This window comes from Cyanistes caeruleus, chromosome 5 (genome assembly GCF_971803275.1).
Source record: "Cyanistes caeruleus chromosome 5, bCyaCae1.hap1.1, whole genome shotgun sequence".
Taxonomy (NCBI): Eukaryota; Metazoa; Chordata; class Aves; order Passeriformes; family Paridae; genus Cyanistes; species Cyanistes caeruleus.
Window position 1 is genome coordinate 80,617,391 of NC_141705.1, and position 19,541 is coordinate 80,636,931.

Below are 19,541 nucleotides of genomic sequence, written 5' to 3' on the forward strand. Positions count from 1 at the left end.
TACAGTTGCTGAGGTGGTCCTTCATTCTCTGTGCTGTAAAATGAGCACTTAGTGCAGATGCAGCTCTAAAATAAGCTACAATTACAAGAATTAGCTTTAAACATAAACCACATACTCAGTAACTCCGGTATCCTCAGCCAGTCTGAGCAGCCTTGGGCATGCAAGGTCCAATTGGTTTGGATATTGGGGGTTTTTTAAGATGAGGATGCCAGTAATGATGGGAGCTCCGTGTCAGGACTGTCTCACATTTAGAACAGCAATTTCTTACAACCTGAGCTGTGGAACACTTTCTGATGGGAAGATTGGGTCATAAACAACAATAAAACCCCAATAACTGCAGGCTTGTTGCGTAATTTATTATTCTTCAAGTCTTTGGCAGTGATTCATGAAGCATTTACGCTTTAGTGAGTAGTTTATATGGATTTGGTAGGTCAGCCAGCACGTATTTCTGCCGTGAATGTTTTCAGGTTCAGAGCTGTGCTGTGCTTGTTTGCACGTTAGCCTTCCAAATTTAGTAAATTGGAATTACTCGATGCCACTTTTAAGTGGTGGAATTTGAAGCCTGGCATGTGAATAACATTATGGCAAATGAAATTTTGAAGAAATTTGGTCAGTGTACAACACAATTCAGAAAATAGCATGTTTTCTTCATTAGGAGCTGAAGCAAAGCCTAGAACTTGGTCCTATTGCCTCACAGGCAACAACCCTTTGCAACAGCCCTTGGCTAGCAAATCCTCCTTCCTTTCTGCCTTGCAACTGTGCTGCCCTTCGCTGCAAGGAGGCTGATGCTGTAAGGGTGGGAAGTTCCCGGACGGGAATCATTTGGTATTGGTACCAAAACTGAGATACCAGTGGGCTCTGCAGCCACCTGGTCCAAGTCCCTGCCACCAAAACAGTTCCTTTTCATAATGGATATATTCCAAGCTGCTGCTTTTACACTTGCCCTGCTTCCATTTCCTCTCTGCCACCCAAGGAGCTCTCTCCTTGTAGAAGTACAGTCAACCTACGGCTTTAGTCAATGGAAAAAGAGATATTGGATAATCCTAAGGATTGGTGGTTTCCTAAAGATTTTGTTCCCCTTAGTCAAAGAAACAACAGGAGGAAATAAAAGCTGAGAATATACCCAGATCTGGGGGGCACTGGGGGTTTGCTGCACAGCTGGGTGACTTCAGGGGAACCACCTGACACTGAAATTATTTGTCTCATTTTACAGCAGCCAAGAGTTTACTGAAAAAGCCAGATGGAGTTAAGGTAGGTTAAACACCTGCTTTCCATTTCAAAGACATGTTCTTAGTCTCTACCTATATCTAACTTCGTCCAGGTTTTAGAATTAATTATTGCTGTTTCCTTCCTTCATAGAATCTGTTAGTAAGTGCTTCTTCTCACTAGCTGTTTGGAGTGGTTAAAGTTAGTAGGTGAAGCTTAGAAATGAAATAAAGCTTAAATAAAAAATACTTGAAAAGCCAGCATTTAAGTAAGCAGCAGATAGAAAACTACTGGAGAAAATGCTTTTTCTTGCTTTTTTAATGAAGAACAATTATGTAATTAATGACTCAAAGTTATCAATTAACCTTTAGATAATGGTTTGTTGGTGGGCTTTTTAGGCACCAGTGTTTATGTGCAGCTCTGTTGCCTGTGTGTTTCCCCTTGACTTTCCCTTAGATTTCGTGGAAGACCAAAAGTGTACGGGTAGGCTTGGCTCCACATGAGGTGTGTTCTGCCAGATGTACTTGCTATATTTGGCAGAACTTGAGGGGTTTACTGTCTCAGATCAGCTCATCCTGACTAAGAGACCTTGCTAAGAAGGGAACATTTTGGCAGCTTTCGTACATGATTTAGAGCTCCTGTTCTCACGTCACCAGACCCTGCAGGAGGAGAGATGCTTCACAAATGAACGTTCCGTATAAATGCTTCGGAAAAAAAACAGGAAAAAAAATATCCCTCAGCAGAAAATGTATTTTGGTTTTTTTTTTTTTCTCAGGGGACTCTTAAAGACAAATGTAATGCCTCAAGCTTTCATTATAAGACTAAAAAGATATTCTTCTGTGCTCTGTGTGTTTACTCAGAAGGGTGTCTTTGACCTGAATTTTAATTTTCTATTTAATCTTAATGTCTTACTTTAACAAAACATTATAAATGCTCCCTTAAATACCAGATTCACAGTATATTTGTGTCTGACATATGCACACTTTGCCGATCAAAAAAATCCTGAGCCTGACCTACAAAAAAATGAGTACAGTACCATTTCAGTGCTTCTCACTGCCAAGCAGTGGAGATGCCAGTCACATGGAGAAGCACACATTTGGAATGATTCTATCACTGCTGGAAAACCCTGGACATGTTTTATTGTGGAAAAGATAAATTTTATGCACTCTCTCTGACCAGTTTTCCTTTCTAAATATCATTCCTCCTACAGGTCTACGATGCTATTTGTTCTATCGCAATCTCAGTTAGAATATGGGAAACAATTGTTGCCAAAATTTTGCCTAAATTGAACCTGTTGGGATTCAATTCTTTGGTTTTCAGCACATGTTATGTGTCTGCTGTTAGTCTGCATGGTCATGTGGAGCAAAGGGAGTAAATGTACATCTGGGGAAGTCTGGTTTTGTCGTTGCTGTTATTGACCTACTCTGTAGCATTTTTCCACCCTTTCCAACAGCTGTAGCTGTCTTTTTCTTATTAAAAATTTAAAAAAGCCAAAAGAGAAATATACTGTACTCCATGCATTGATACTGCAAATCCAACCAGTCACGTTTTCTTCTTTTCCTTTCTCTCTGACTGGTCAATTCAGAAAAGGAAGTCCAGTTCGAGTGTTCAGATGATGGTGAGGATCTTTATCGACAGATTTTTTTTTTTTTCCTCCTGTGAAACATTCACACTTAGAAATCAAACAGTTGCATTTAGCTTTGTTAACATACTGTGAGAACTGCAAGACTTGAAAGTACAACCTTGCAGATTTTAAGCCTGCAGTTGCTATATGCCATCCACAGTGAATCGCTCAGCCATTCTTTCAAGCAAGTCTTTACTTTTTTTAACCTGGGGACGTAAAAAACCTAAAAAGAAGATGTAACATCAGCCAATGCAGCTGTTCTTAGTAAATAAGAATAGTAACAAAATAGTCATCTTGTAACAGACTTCTGTTAGTTTTTAAAACCTCCTTATTTCAAAAGCTAATAGTATTAATATCATAAAATGTAACACAAAACACTTTGCATAGTGATACAGTACTGCATTAATTGAGCCACTGTAGCCCAAGATGCCACGCTAAATGCTCAGGAGTAAAAAATCCACTTTTCCAGCCTTCCCACACTAGAGTTTCCCAGCTAGCTTCCTTCACAGCTCAGGGCTGTGTCCCAAGATGTCCCAGCTGGCAGTCTCAATAACTTTTCTTCCTCTTCAACCTGCTCTCCGGTCTTGTGTTCAGTTGGCCTCCGTGACCCCGCACGGTAACTTCCTCCATTGCTGTTTTTGGTGGTTTTTGAATGTGACCTTTGAGGTGTTGCTGAGGCTGGGCTCTGCCTGCTGCTGCTGCCGGCAGAGAGAAGGCACAAGGCCCTCATCCACACCTTTCACTGGGAAGCCAACTCTCCTTGGAAAGGAAAAACTGCTGGTCAGGTGTGAGCAGCTGTTCAGTCCTGTAGGTAAATCCTCTGTTCCTTGGGTGAATGCTGAATTCTATGACCATGAGCCATGGCATCCAAAGGAGGGTCACCGGGAAGGTGCAGCGTGTTTATCGCCAGGATCCCAAACCCAAAGCGTACACTAACTTTTTGTTACAGAAATAACATGTGAAAGATAAAGCCCCAAGATACGGGCTTTGTTTGTTAAAATATTTTCATATTCCGTGGAAAAAAGGCCAATAATGATTTCTCCAGTCATGCCCAGCTGCTTGGAGTGTGTGTGTGTCTGTCCTGCACCATTGTCACACCACAGAGAGTGACTTTTGGCAAGCGATGCAGCAATGAAACATTCTCCTTCACAACAAACAGAAGGTCACTGGTTAAGCACAAATTAACTTTGAAGTAACTGTTTCATATGACAATATTGTAATCCTTTTGGAATTATTTCCCTTTGCTGTTAAAAATACATGCAAAATGAGCCATGTGTTGATAGATTCTCTGTTTTATGAGAGAGAAAACATGTACAGCTTATTGCTGTTTTCTCTCAAAGGGTTTTACCAAGTTCTGATCACGTGGAAGAAATAACTGTATTTTGAATCACATTCTTTCTCTGTTCCTAATGAAGGCTGGATCCTCAATATCTCACTGAAGGAGTTTTGAATAGATTTCCTGCAGTTTTCAGCAGTAGCTGTAATGAATATTGTTTATTTTCATAGGGCTTCCACCAAGGGAGTATGGACCCAAGCCTGCTCTCCTTACTCAGGCAAAATTGGAATTGAACTTTGACTAACCTGTTTTCCTTGTGTGTTCAACCAAGAGCACTCATTTGGGATACCACTTGAGTTTTTGTGCTAAGTTATTACTGAATAGGACTGTTTGAAATTTGGTGAAATCTTTATTTCTTTCCTTAATGTTTTTTCTTTATGTCTATTCGCTTTTTGCTAGGGTCTTTTGAATCGTAGTCTCTCAATGACTACACTGTCACAAAAATATGTAGTTATGCAACTTGATATGCAATTTTTGTCTTGCTTGGAAGGTTTAGTGTGCTGTCAGGCAGCCTTGTTTTTATGTTCCCACTCTTCTGCAGATCTCCAGTGGAACTTTTCATTTACTGAAATGGATGGGGTTTTCTTTCAAGTTTTTTCCTGAGTAAGGACTTCAGGGTTCTGTCCATCTCAGAATCCCATAAATACCAAAGCAAATAAAATACTTGCCCGTACTTAGATCTCCCCATGAAAGACTTTATGCACAAAGGTGTCTGTTCTCTCCCTGCCCTGACTTCAGACAATCCTACAGCTTACAGCTCTAATTGTGCCTAGAGAAACAAAATTTATTTGATAATAACTAAACCAAGTTGGGGCTTAATTACTTGCAACTCAATAATGACTCATGTTCTCTTAATGACAATTTCTGGAGAAAGACCATTGCTTAAAAAATAACTGTTCCTCATCCTCCTGCTGTATAGCATCATGAACTTTTAAATCAAGGAAAATTATTTTTATTCTATACAAGAAAATGGTTTCTATCACAAATACTATTAAATAACATTTAGTGTTGACATAATGTTCCCTTATTAACTAACAGAACTACTTTATATTCTTCAAACCCAGTTAAAGGCTGGTTAAAAATTAGAAAATTTGCAATCTGTAATTCATTACTGCAAATCCTGTGGACATTTCCATAATTTAAACGTATCCTAAGTAAGATTCACTTCAGCTGCAGGCTCAGTTCTTGAAATCCACATGTCAGCTGCCATGCCTGACCCAAAGTAAAATAATCATCAAAAAGTGCTGAGGACACAGTCTGTGAATTTCATTTCTTTCCGTTCCGTAAAGTTAATGATGTTTTTAGGAAAATCCATTAACAAAACAATTTCAGGCATTTCTGGTTTTGCTTTGCACATTTATTACTAAGAACTCTGACTAGAAGGTTCAGTAGAACTTCTTTTTTTGATCAAAGTCTTTTCAGATGATCTGTATCTCTACACATAATTCTGCATGATGCTTTGGACCACCGTTGTTAAAATTAAACATGACCAAAATGTATATAGTATTTTTTCCTCATTTTTGTTAGAGAAGAAAAATACATCTTTCAAACCAGTTTTACAATATTCAGATCTTGCTTCTTAGTGCATGTAAAAAGTGGCTCGCTACACTATTTTTAATATTTCTGTTCTTCCCATACCCCATGGTATTAATGAAAGTTAAATCTTAAAAAACGGATTTAAAGGATCAGATACTTTGAAACTTCCTGCTGAGCAGTTTAATTTGAATTAATATTTTGTACAGAGAAAAGCCAGAATGTCTAGCACTGTGCTAAGCTTAAGAAGTATCATGAGGACCTATATGTAAAGTTAAGCAGAGAGGTGCTGATGGCTGGAGTAAAATTGCAGGTACCATAGTGGGAAACCTGGCACTTGTGAGTCACAGTACCAAAACTGAGAAGCTGCCGATGAGTCTCTGCTAAAAATAGCATCCAAAAAGCTAAAGGGACACTAGTCTCTTTCTGGCATCAATCGTATTTATTCCAAAGTGGAATCACAATCCAGAAGAACAAATCACAGATTCTTGGAGCGCCTAGAATAATCAAATATTATTTATGGTAGGGATAATTCATTAGAAATAAAGAACTGTTGGGTGCAATGACTTAACACCATTGCATGTCATGAAATGGCAGTGGCTATTTAGGACTTTGTTGCAACCCGTATTAATTCTTTATTCCTCTTAGATGTGCTTAGCTGCTACTTAAGGGCTCTCTCTTAAGTGTCTTGGCTCAACTCATCCGTCCCTTATCTAGGCCTTGGTGCAGGGCTCTGGCAGCCCGTGGGGAGGAGCTGCCAGCCAGCTCCCAGAGCTAGTGTTAGTGTTCCTGCAAGTTCCTAAGTTCATCTTTCTGTATTCTTTATTTCCATATCTATATCTATCTATAGATACCGATAGCTGTCTATAGATGTTGTGTGCAGAGATATAGATACGGTGCCTACCGCGAGTTCTAAGGCCTGTCTGTTTCTGTTTTCTGCATACCTACAGATAAACAACAAAACCAACGTGGTAACCAGCCCCAAGGAAAATATTCCTACCCCGGCGCTGGTATACCTGGAATTTTCCTTCTCATGCTATCTGGAAGTTTTTGACTGTCTTCTGTTTGTTCTTCCTTTTTTTTTTTTTTTTTTTCCTTTTTTGCTTTTTCATGCATTTACTCTGTTTGCTTTCTAAAAACAGGTTTTGGAAAACCTTTTTGTTTGAATTGTGCTGCCTTTTTTTTGTGAGGAAATCCATTAGAGCGTGTTTATTGACAGAAAATGTTAAATGGAAGCTGGATGCGGTAGAGTCGTAGCATTTGTAACCGTAGCTGAATTTTTTGCATGCTGTGCCGGAAAGTGAGTAGAATGCGCTTGGTGTTGCTCTTAGCTCTTTGCCTGATGACTGTTCCCACCTTCTAATGCTAACCTTTTGCACCAACAAAATTTTTAAAAATCAGCTCTTATTATTTTCTCGGCTTTGTCTTAGTCCAAGTATTGATATCCAGGAGAGCTAACAGGATTATGACTAGGCTGCCATGAAACAGACCTTATTCAGATTTTCATTCCGTATTTCCTGAAACACAGCAGGACTTTGCAAGTCTTCTCTGGGATCGAGAGGCATCTAGAGCTAAACATTTCGCTTGTTTCTCTACCATTTCAATCAGCAGGAGACATTACTCACTAATAAGCTCTGCTAAGGACATGTTACAAATCAAAGTGATGTTCCTGGATGTTTATTGCAGTCTCGCTTTTATTAATAACCCTATTTCTAAGGCACCTGTGTATCACGGGGCTCACCAGTGCAAATGCCAGTGCCTAAGTACATCATGTTGTTGTGACCTGTTGTTTGCCATGAGTATATAAAACTTCAAGAATTGAGTAGTTCACACACATTTGGAAGCGTTTTTCCCCTGGCATTTTTTTGAGCAGCTGGCACTGAGGCACGTACAATAAGTCCTTCCCAAAGCCGAGCCAGCCGGTTGCATGCAGGAGTTTATGGCAGTCCATTCCCAGATGGAGCTGTACCCCATGGCCCATGCTGAAAGCGTGCTGGCCAGCTGCCATTTCAAAGATTATTGAACCTTTTCTTAAGGTCAAAGGATCTGGGGCAATTCCATTTATAAATGACACAAAGATCTCTCTCGCTCGCTTTTGTTCAGCTCTGCCAAGGCAGGAATTGAGGGCAGTCTACACATTCCAAAGCACAGTAGTGTCTAGGGGTACTCATCCTTAATCCTTATCAATTCTGCTGCATTTCAATTTGATTGCTTCATGCTAATGCGAGCAAACGTGATGAAAGAGAAGAGGTTATTAAAGCTTAAAGATCTGTGGCCGCCCTGCCTGTCCAGGTTCAGACAGGAAAGCACACGGAGCCTGCCCTTGAGCAGAGGAGCCTCGGCAGGTCCCCAGAGCTTCAAAGCCCTGCACACCCCGGTCCTGAATAAGGTCTCTGCATGCTGCTGCATTAGGTGAGATGGCCTTTTTTGCTGGCTTGCTGTTGAGGAAATCTGTGTTAGAGACATCCAGTTTCACCCCCTGGCGACAGTTAACATTTGTTTTAACTCTTGTCAGTGTTCAGCATTTGTGAGCTGGCTCTTCTTGCGCTCCCTCACACCAATGAAAATGTATTTACCAATGGGAACTCTTTCTCTCTTTATTTTGTTCTCGCTCAGGAGCCCCAAACTACAGTAATCCACAACCCTGATGGAAATAAGGTATTCAGAAAGAATCAACTCCATCTTGCTTTTCCACACCACACATTCCATCCACTATTTCACAGCACGATAGGGCCATTCCAACAACTTGTGAAGGAAAACTCATCTTTGTTATACCCAGTGTCTCTCGAGCCCGTTTTCATCTGTGTCCATCTGCTGCGTGCGTCCTGCTGCTTCTGAGCTCCTGAAGCTCTTGGGGGAGTGGATAGCAATGGGCAGAGCTCATTGTGCAGCCCGGCTCGGGGAGCAGGGGGTCTCTCTCATTTCAGCCAAAAATGCTGCAGTCTAAGGGAAACCTGAGAGTGCTGTTCTCAGAGAACAGTGAGACGATCCCGGCGAGTTTTACGTGCAGTCATCGCCTCAGACCGAGATGTCATTTCAGTTTATCCCATCTGCTGTTTCTCAGCATGCTTAATACACTGTGTCGTGACATGTCTTTTGCACAGGACTTTGGTTTTCTTCCATAACACCACTGGGCAGTTTCCAAAAAAAATTTTCACTTTTCAAGTGACAAAGAGGTCTTTTGATTTTTACATGCTTTCTTCATGCTCTTTTCTTTTTCTCGTGTACTGTGATGTTTGCGTCTGGCAGCTGATCCCTAAAACGTGTTTTGTTTTGTTTTTTTCATGCATGGACTTGAAAAGGGCCAGGAAATACCATCATTTACATATAACACATGTTCCTAGGTTTCCTGAAAAGAATTTACGCTTCAACAAGAATTTCACTGTTTGCAGTGCTGACTTAATTCACATCCCATTTATCTAGTCTTAACGTCCTGTGGTTATTTCATAAGAGAAGGAGTGGATCTGAGTGACGAAATAATAATGCATGCAGACATTCCTCAAGCATGGAAGTGCTGATGGTGTGTGTTGTGCTTGTGTGTCCCTATCCTCCATGTCCCCTGCATCTGTCCAACACAGAACTTGTGTTTTCGTGTTACTACTCTTTCAGCTCGCCAAGCTCAAAGCCAAAGGCCATGAGCAGCCTGTGTTTGAACAGCAGGCTGATCTTTATCGCTGAAGTCCACTAAAGCCCAGAAAACCCAGATAAAATATTGGTGTGACTACATCTACTTGATTTTATTACATCATTTCAGCAGCTAAGATACTCAATGTCCCAAAAGGTCACAGCAAACAAATGAACCACTTAATGCGGAGAGTTCCTCCTAAATTTATCTGATCCTTGTAGTGTGGCAACTGGAGTGGATACTTCAGTGTTAGAGGATAAATCTGCCCTGTGAGCTTTGCATGGTGTTTACAGCTCGTATTTGTGTGAGGTTTTTGTTCACTTGTAAGTACTTTATCTAATATTTGAAGTGCTAGAGCATGATACGTCTGTGTAGAATGGAACGTCTAACACAGCCAGGGCAGGGACAGCATGGTGGCTCGTTGAGTTTTGTTTGTGTGTGAATTAATTTCTCTCTAAGTTTGACTTATCAATGCACATTTGGGTTTTGAAGGTCTGAGTAATGCATTAGCCCTCCTGAACATTCCTTTGGCTCAGCCTTGTGAGGACACAGTAAATGAAGGGCACTGGCAAATTTACCTGTGGTTATTTAATTGTAAAATCCTTTCAAGAATTAAATGCAATACCAGTCCTGTCTTCTCTCTTGGATAAAAACAGATGAGCTCACCTTCCTTGTTATTGAGCTGCAAATTTAAAAAATTAATGTTTTCTTTCTCAAGAAAGTGTAGAGATAAAAAAAAAACCACCTAGCTTAAAACTTTCCAGCTCTCTGCAGCTGTTAGATTTGACAGTGCCCTGTTGAATTTACCCATTATATTTCATGTTTCTGGTAATTAAGGAAAGACTGAGATACGATACCCTTGCCTTTTTAAGTGCAATGGCTTAAGAGTAAACTGTCTGATAGATGAGTCATTCCTCTGCATGACTGGTTGGTTGAAAAATACTGCTACAAAGATGCCTTAGTTTGTCAAAGTTGTTATCATACATTCATCAATTCTTCATCTCCCAAAAAAAAAAATTAATCAGTAAAAAAAAAAAAAAATCACAAAACCAGTATAAAAATGAGATAATCTGACCCAATATGCTTCAGATCACTGTGAGACTTCATTGGAATATACTTCCATAAGTCACATGAGCAGGAAATCAGTTGTAAATTGTAGCTTGCAGAAGCCTGCATATTTAGAAGGTGAAATTAGAATGGAATGACTGATTTTGCACAGTTGGTTTAATCACTAAGCTTAAAATGGCAAGCTCTCCTACTTGGCTGAGGTAATTCATACATTTCAGATGGACTTTGTACAGTTGGATGTTAAAGAAAAAAAACAACTTTCCTGTACATTCTTGTGAAGTAAAAGCATCAGAGTGCAGGAGTTGTGTTTCTGTTCCCTCCTGTGGAGAAGGGTGATGTTTGACATCCATTTCAGGTGGAAATGTCTCAATCAGTGTGTGACCATTTGTTTGTGAATGACATCCCACCCCGCTTCAAGGCTTTGCATGATTCCTGTAACTAATCCCCTCATTTTCCGAGGCACGCAAATAAGGCTTGGCTTGTTTTATACATTCCACTCATATTTACTTCTCAACAGGAATCAACAGAGAGTTCCAACACGACCATCGAAGATGAGGATGTCAAAGGTATGATTTTACCCTTGAAATGTTTGGAGAAGCAGTAACATGAGTTGGGTGGTTGTGTTTCAGTAGGCCATTAAACACAGAAACCCCTAATGAATCTCACCAGAGAACAGTGCTTTTCCTTGTTTAGAAGAAATTACTTTTGATGCCTTTCAGACTTAAGTTGAACTTTTCAGTTCCCAAAACATCGTTTCCCATGATGTTTTGGGAGTAAGAGTATAAAGTTACTGCTTTTTAACTAAGATATTAGTTCCAGTAATAATAGAAGTAGATGACAAATGTCTAAGTCAGTCCTTTATAGCTCTTACTTAGTTTATGTTTAGCATGCATTTGTGTTTTGGGTTTGGTTTTGTTGTTTTTTTTTCATGTCACCATTTTGATTTTTATTCTGTTCAGATGCCAGTGTATTTTTTTTTTGTTTCCTTTTGTTCTCTCCATACATTTGTTTTAATCTTCTTTAATTCCTTAAAAAACTGACATCAAAACTTTTTTTTATGAACTTAGTTTTGTAGCTTCACAGATAATATTTTTGTTCCCATTTTTCCCCCTCTAGACATTATGCTGTGATGTTACACATGCCTACTTGAATAGCATTATGCTTTAAAGTGTTAAGGGATTGAGAAAAGAGAGTATATTGTCTGATTGACAAAAAAAGATAGGTTTTTGGCCTCAAAGAACAATGGTTTATGTACAGGTGAAACTCGGGCCAGCAGTGATAGTAAGATAAAACAGGGAGAATGGATGCCACGAGGTGGTGGTGGTTCCAGTTAGTGTGAAAGGAGAGAACAATTACAGGGATCTGCAGCTGATGTGTTGGAAAATACAGTGTAATTTACCTTTAATCATAACACTTTGTATTTCTTCCTTCAAACTATTTGGTACAGTTTAATAGCTAAGCTTATGAAATGAATAATTTAATTATAGGGGCTCTGTGTGATGATGTAACGTAGTGTTATTACAGGAGGATTTTTAGAAAATTCTGTCTGAAGCGTAGCACACGGAATTGTACCTCAGGGGCATGCAATTATACAAAAAAAGCACAATGGAAATAATTTGCCTAATTCTTTTATATGATTCTGCAGAATCGTAGTTAAGGGCAAGTTGGACAACCACAATATACAGTATTCCCAAAGCAGAAAATGGGATTTTGCAGTAAGCACAAGTCTGAGGAACAAGATCCTGTTTGTGTCTTTCCCTGCACTGTGTACAGAGTATACATTCATTTTCTGTTTATTTAAAGGACAAATACAATCCCCCTCCTATTAATTGCTCATGAACTTGCTTGTTTTTCACTTTTTAGTCTTCCTCGCACACTTCCCATCTTTCCTCTGGAGGCTGTTGTTCATACTGTTCTATTTTAAATTAAAGCTAACAGTTCCCCCAGGGTCTAATTTGTTGAATGATTCAGGGAATGGGCAGTCCTGCAACCCTGACACCTATTATAAGCTCAAGCTTCCTGCACTAGCAAGGCAGTTAGGAAAGATTATTTCCCCCCCCACACCAAGCTTGACTCCTGGATGTATATTTTGTGGGAGAACAGTGAAAAAGCTGTTCTCTTGTCAGCAACAGCCACAGGAGATAAATGACTGATAGGTACAAATGGATTTCAGAGGAAGGAGAGAGAATTCTCCAAGTCCTTCGACGTATGTTCAAGATGTTTGTCCCCATGGTTGAGACCTAGAAGGAATGTTTTGCACCTTAGATGATGAAGAACATTTAGAACCTTTTTGCTTTTCTTTGCAGCATGGCATACAGCATGGGAAGAGAGTCTGTCCTTCCTGGGAAGGAGCAGGGGCTGTGGCTGTAACTGAACAGTATTAGAGTGTGTTTTATGGCATTGCAGTGTGATCCTCTCCTCCCAGGGAATGGCTCTGCAGAGGCTGCGCGAGTTATTCCTGCTCCCGGTATCCCAACACCTGCCTGCGCTGCCAGGGCCCCTTCATCCTGCAGCCTGCACGGGCTGAAAACATGCAGCTCTGCGCCAAGGACTTTGTCCTTTGGTGTTGATTTGCCTCTTTGCAGAGGTGTGGCTCCCACGGGTCTGGGAGAGCAGGTTCACGTGCATGTCTGTGCCAAGTGTTGCAAATGTTGGGATTCAGTAAGAGAGGGAGCAATTAAAAATGTCTTACATCACCTATCATTAATGTATCCTAAGAATCAAATTCTCCTCCTGTCTGTCAGGGCTGCTTAGAGCATTCTCCTCTCGTGTCAGGATCTCAACCTGTGTTCACTTTTGGAGGCAAAAATGAGACGTTTCATTTTCTATTTACTGAAAATCTCCATGTCTGTAACTTCACTTTGTTAATGTACACAGTTACCTCTTCTAGGGCTACTACATATTTCTTTTACTAGAAACAGTGCTTGCCAAGCAGCAGTGAGCTTTCATAAGTCAAGCAAGAAACTGATTATATCATTTGAGTCTGAAATGACTTGAAGCTGTAGTTCAGTTCCTTGCTAAGATAAGTTTCTGACATTAGCCATCGATCATGGGCTTATCTACATGACAGCAATCCCTCCTAAATACGACGGGAGCGGACAGGAGGAACATGTTCAGAACTGGACTGGAGGCAGTGCCTTCTTCTGGGGTTGCTTGTGGGATTTCTTTTTCCTGTAGTAATGAGACTGGAACTATTGGGCAGCATCTCTGTGGTACAGGTTTGATCTTGCAAGTGATGCTATGGAATAGCACCATTATTTTTGTCCACAGATTTTCAGAAAGGTGAGTTGTTAAATTTACCATGGGCAGGAGGTGTGGATTTCTCACGGTGTCTTTGCCCCAAGAGACAAATTAACCAAGGCATTAGTAAGAATGATGCTTGGCAATGGGGAAAATTGCTGAGTTGTAAGGCACTTACAGATCTGACAAACTATGACCTACCTGTGCTGCTTAATATATCTGGAAAGTACATTGCTTCAAAATTTTTAATATATTTGTAATTCGTTTTATGCCTGTTGGCCTAAGTTTATTTAACAGTAGAAAGAAAGCAGTTGAAACTTGTATCTTTTGAAACATATTTCTTTTGGAATATACATTCCTTAAAAATCATTCAAATTTCTAAGAACACTTTTTCCAAAGCTCTTTCAAAGCCCATTGTATCTGAGTACCAGATACAGGGGTAATTCTGTGCTGGCATCTGAACAGAGTCACTCACACCTACAACCTTTACAACTGTTCTTTGGCACCCACACTACCCCTGAAAGTACATCATTAACATTGTTTGTGTGCTCAAAGATTTTCTAAGTTCTTGCTGCTTCTAATTAAATTATCATTATTTTTCTTTTGGCCTTCTTTTTTTTCTTCCTTCACATGTACTTGACCCTCACACAGCTTTCACAAAGGAGGAGGACATGGAGAGGTTGAGTTCCACCCACCACTCCTCCTCTTCCATTGCTTCTTCATCTCTCTGGTCACCACCTTTGCCGTGCCCCAGAGGCCGCTCCTGCTGCCAGTGCCTGCTGAGGAGTCTGATCACACTCTACCTCTTCATCTTTGTTTGTTCATATGTTGTGTTTCTTTCCATCAATTCAGCGGGCAAGTCTATGAGAAATGCAAACTCAGAGAGTCAATCGCTTGAGTCTGAGCTCTCCCACTCCACTCCTTCCTCTGTACTATGTAAGTTGAGAGACTCATCTGTCAGATGATGTCCTTTGTCTCTCCTCTTCCCTTCCCACCATCTGACAGAAGCTCAGAAAAGGTCAATGCTGTGATTTGCCTGATCTAGGAACAACCTGTGCTTAGCCTTTACAGAAGTAAAATTTTTTAGGTATTTTTTTCATGTTATTAATTGTGAAAATATTTCTACCAGCTGTAACAGCTGGATAAATACATCTGTATTTCAAAAAGCTGTATCTTACAGGAGTAACCTTTGCAGTAGTTTTCAGCTTAGGGAGAGATTTGCCTCGCTTCTTGCTTGGGTCCTGCATAGGGCCTCAGCATTAATTACCTGTTATATTTATTATATCAAGTTCATTTCTTGAGCATCCCCATTGATTAACCAGCCTTGAAGCTGCTGTGGCAGGTGTGAATTTGCAGCATTGATCCCCATCAGTGGGGAATGGGGAATGTCCTCCTCTGCTCAGGAGGAGATCTGTGATGATCAGTGACCAACTGTGACCGTAAAGGAAACCTCCAGTATTAAAACACGAGGGGAGAAAGTCACTGTGTGGTAGAATGCCAAGGACATTGATAGAGCAATTATTGATTGTAAATGAACTCAGAAATTCTTTAAAAATTCCTTAGAGAGGCAGGACCATGTGAGTTAAAACAGGGAAATGACTTCCCTGGAATGAGGGCTCTGCTTGCCAGATTCTGATCCCACGGCCAGTGTGTGTCAGGGCACTTGCACTCGTGGTAAGAACAAGCATTTGCACAGGTAAAAGTGAGATCCAGGCAGGCCCTTGGGAACATGGGCTGTGTGTTATTGAAGGTTATTTTAAATAGGAGTGGAATTTTTGGTGGGGTCAGCTAATGCAGGTGAGAGGAGCCGGTCCCGGAGAGGACGGGCTGTCTCTGGTCACACATGTTGCTGGGTAATGCCAAAAGCGTAGCTTCATTCTGAGAAAGGAGCAGGATAGTGTGAAAAACGAGGTTCTTTTTTTTTTTTTTTTTTTATAGAATTTAAAAGCTTAATGAAAAGGCAATCAGGAGATAAAAATAAAGAATACAGATATGGCCGGGTGTCTCTGCATTCAGCCAAGAGAGCACACCTACTAACAAAGGATTGTCCCTTAAAAACAGAACCCTACTACATATCCATAAATTCTCATACATATTCAGACATTCTTCTTAGGATTTCTTGGTGTTCCTCTGTTTAGTTTTTCCTTGCCCCCCCTTCCCAATAGATCAATCTTCTAGGCACCACTAGGTTTTATGTCCTTCAATAACGGGTGCCATAAATTTTTCTTTTGGAGGGCTTGGAGGACTGCTTGTCTTCATCTGGACAAGATAATTTTAGGATGCAGGGGGGTCTCTGACTATTTTCTTTTTTAGTCTCTGGGTTATATAAACAAAAAAGTGGTTTGTGCTTTAATATCATGTTATAGCCTAACATCTATGTATTATACCACTATTTCTAAGTTCCATTAATAGCAGAAATAAAGGAAACTATATTAATACAACAAAACTTTCTAATCTTAGATGTATAACATTCATTATAATATTTGCGAAAAGCCAATAATATGATATGCATTTATAACAATAGGCTCTATCAATATATGGGTGAGTGTGTATCAAAGCAGAAGTACAAGTCACATAATATCCTTTACGTGCCCAGCATTTTCAGGTCTGACACAGGACCACACGTGTCCTGTTCCTCTGAACTAGTTGAGTGATTAGGCAGGAGAACGGTTTAAATAAAATAGACACAGAAGGAAAGCTTGTTAATGTCTCCTCATCGAGACTTCAGACACCATTTCTGGAAACAGCAGCCAGATTCCACGATGAAGGGAAACCGTAGTGCAGTGTAAGTGCAGCGACCGTGATGCAGCTTTGATCTGAGACTATAGGTGATTTGTCATTAAAAAATAAACATTTGCCAACATTTGCTCTGCTGTATAAATATTAGTGTAATTTCTTACTACAATCACATAAAGAGAGAGCACCTTTAGATGTCGTTGATCCCATATAAATAAAAATACACTGTGTATGGCACGTGACAAGTTGCCTAACATTAATTGAAATAGACGCATTAATTTGGGTGGATCTGTTCTGTCAGTACCGGGTGGAAAAGCTCTGGAATAATTTTTCAGATATTTGCCTCCATAGCTAAAGAATTCTAATTTCTAGGGAGCAGTAGCAGGCTTACCAGTTTTCAGGTAGGTGAAGGATAGCAAATAACCCTAATAAAATTCTGCAGATCATCCATCCGTTTCATAATTCGATGAATCAGAGCGAGTCTTTGGAATCGCAGGCTCTAGGAAAAAGATGTACATGTGGGATGACAACTCAGATGTTTTGATCCCTATCAGAGTTTAAGTGTGGGCTAAGAGATAAGCGCTGGTGTTCTTTACAATGAATCTTGATAAACTTCTTAAATGAGAAGTCCCCTGGAGCATGCCTTGGCTTCTGAAGGTGTAGGTGGGTTTTATGTAGATCTCAGACCCAGTCAGTTGTTTATTCATGCAGCCCATTCTTTTAGTTTCTTTTCAGAAATTATTTAATTGGAATATTTGTGGCAGAAATTGTAAGGAAAAATATTAGCAGAGAAATTTCTAGTGTTGGTGTCATGAGAATCATTTGGAAGAATGTTGTGTGATTTTTAACAGTCTATGCTGTAAATCTGAATGAAATCAGGTACATCCACAGAGCCAGAACTTGTTACACAATACAGGATAAAATTTCTAGTGTCTTCCTCTTTCTTCTCAGACGTCGCTTATTTCCAGAGCATAGAAATAGCTTGACTGGCTGTGTGCTTTCCATCTAATTGGTGTTTGTTGGGATGATGTTCAGATGGGAAGTGCAGCCTGGTTCCCCCTGCTGTGCCATTCCATGTCAGCAAACCACTGTCACCTCCATACCAGCTGTCCTGTTTTAAAACAACAGCACAATGGCGAAGATTTGTCCCCCTGGATTTAATCCACCTCCACAGTGTAGATATTTGTATTTGAGCTGTTTGTCTAGACTCCCTTTAGCCAATGCAAATAGGTCAGATGAGTCACACTTGTCTTAAAAATCTATTTTAGAATATGATGAATTGTGCCCTGCAAGGGCTGATTTCTCTCCCTTGGCTGTAAGGGAGGGGAGCTGAGAGAACAAACTCACTTGTCTGTACTTATACGTGTCCAAAATGTTGTGAGATTAATCCAATCTGAGGTGTACCGAGATACACAGTTAAGAGTACCCAGCTGAAAAGTTTTAAGGGTTTTTGCCTTGAGAAACAACATGTGAGTGAGTCAGAAGCAAAATCATTTTAATCATCTCCAAGTGCATGTGGAAATCTGGAACAAGGTTACCTTGTTCTTCTGGAAAGGTGCTTCTCTGCTTAGCCATTGCAGTAGTGATGACACAGGCACCTGAAGGGCTGGTGGCAGGGGAAGGATGTTCCAGTATCTGTGTGAAGCATCAAGTGGTTTAAATCATTGTTTTCCCTGGTGTCAGTTTTGAATAAAATCATGGCTAATATGGTGGTCAGTGAGTCATGAGGACTCTTTTTTTTTGTGTGTCAAAAAATGTGAAGTTTTGGGTACAGATATTACTGAAGGCTTCACTTTGACATATCTACAGCTCACTTTTATGCTGCACATTCTGTCTGCAATCAAAATACCAAAATATCTGTCTTTTCTGCGTGATTCTTGTAGATTAAGTTTATAAATATGTCTTGGGGCTGCAGGAAGGGAAGGAAAGCCACTGAGTTTCCTCCTGGAAAAACGTTTCTTCTGCTATTTTGTGCTGTTGTTTTCCCTGCAATATTTGATTTCACTACCTGGGGAACTTCTCCTTGTAGGCTGAAAATATTCATAGTGTTAGATGCTTAAATGGTGCTTCTCCTCATTTTATGTTGTTTAGATCTTAGTGTTAATGGTGATCTTTAATTCTGAAAGATCATCCCTCAGCCTGTAGCTGAGTAAGGAAAAGAGGTAGTGAAATATAGCTAGAGATTAATGACTCATTTAAAGTTAACATATGTGCTACAGCAGTGCTGAAGAAAACATTTTAGCCACTGACTGGAAATGTTCTTGTTTGTTCTTTTTCTTATTATTTGGTCTTTTTATAGCTCTTCTTCATAATATTTTTGTTCAAACTGCCTTTGTGTACAGAGTATGTAATTTTATGCTGTGGAAAGCCATTGTCATATTCTAAAAAACTATGGATGGGTCAGGCTTTACTTTATGAACTGACTTTGACCACACTCTGTGGAAAAAGTAGCTGAACCAGTTTTACCAGAATCTCATTGCAGTTGTCAGTTTTGTTTAGGAAGTTCAGTTTCTGTAGTTTTATTTAGGGAGTCCTGATTGCACATCAAATGAAAAATATAATAGCATGAAATTGCCACTGTACATCAAACAGCATAATTGTCCTAGAATTCAATACAAGCCAAGTTTACTATTGGATAAAAAAATAAATAATGAAAAAGTCAAATGCAAATGGTGATTGTAAGTGACAGTTATCTGGCAGATGGGAACTGGCCAGATGCCTCTTCCCTAATGCCTTGTGTTGTCCTTGTATAGTATGGAGTGTGTATTTAGATGGGAAAAAAAATGGAGTTATTGAAGAGCACATGTTATGTGGAGTCCATTAAACTCAGAGTGAAAATCTGGTAATTTTCTGACCACTCTAAGAACTGCCAGAGGCTGTCAGAGGCTGTCTGCAGTAGCAGGACACTGTTCCTACTGAAACCATTTCACCTGAATTTATCTCCAGTGCCCTCCCTATTTTGTCCTCTGCACTAAGGGTAAGTGCAAGGATTTGATGGGATGCACATGGCCTCCAAGTCACAGCTGTATTTTCATTCTGCTGCTTTCCAGTCTCTTTCCAATTTTCTACGTGTTGTATTTCGGTTTTCCCATCTCCTTTCTCCTCCTTACTTCCTTGCAGGTTAAACCTCTGCTTTGACAACAACGAAGCAGAAACACTTCTGGTCTCTATTT

At 40.0% G+C, this 19,541-nt stretch overlaps 1 protein-coding gene across 34 annotated transcripts in view; it reads left to right on the forward strand.

The window, feature by feature from the left end:
- CAMK2D (calcium/calmodulin dependent protein kinase II delta) overlaps positions 1-19,541 on the forward strand; it is a 148,320-nt gene that overhangs the window by 113,978 nt on the left and 14,801 nt on the right. For 23 of the 34 annotated variants that reach the window (XR_015286560.1, XR_015286561.1, XR_015286562.1 and 20 more), the window contains 2 exons: positions 1,214-1,251; positions 10,910-10,958. Coding sequence is in view for 29 of the 34 variants with exons in the window: in XM_086888128.1 (XP_086744254.1) it covers positions 1,214-1,251; positions 10,910-10,958 (87 nt within the window). In the remaining 5 variants the exon portion in view is untranslated. Of the gene's footprint in view, positions 1-1,213; positions 1,252-2,791; positions 2,825-6,649; positions 6,710-8,315; positions 8,358-10,909; positions 10,959-14,484; positions 14,569-19,541 lie in introns of all 34 variants that reach the window. The other 11 variants (XM_086888116.1, XM_086888125.1, XM_086888126.1 and 8 more) reach the window with 3 other exon arrangements.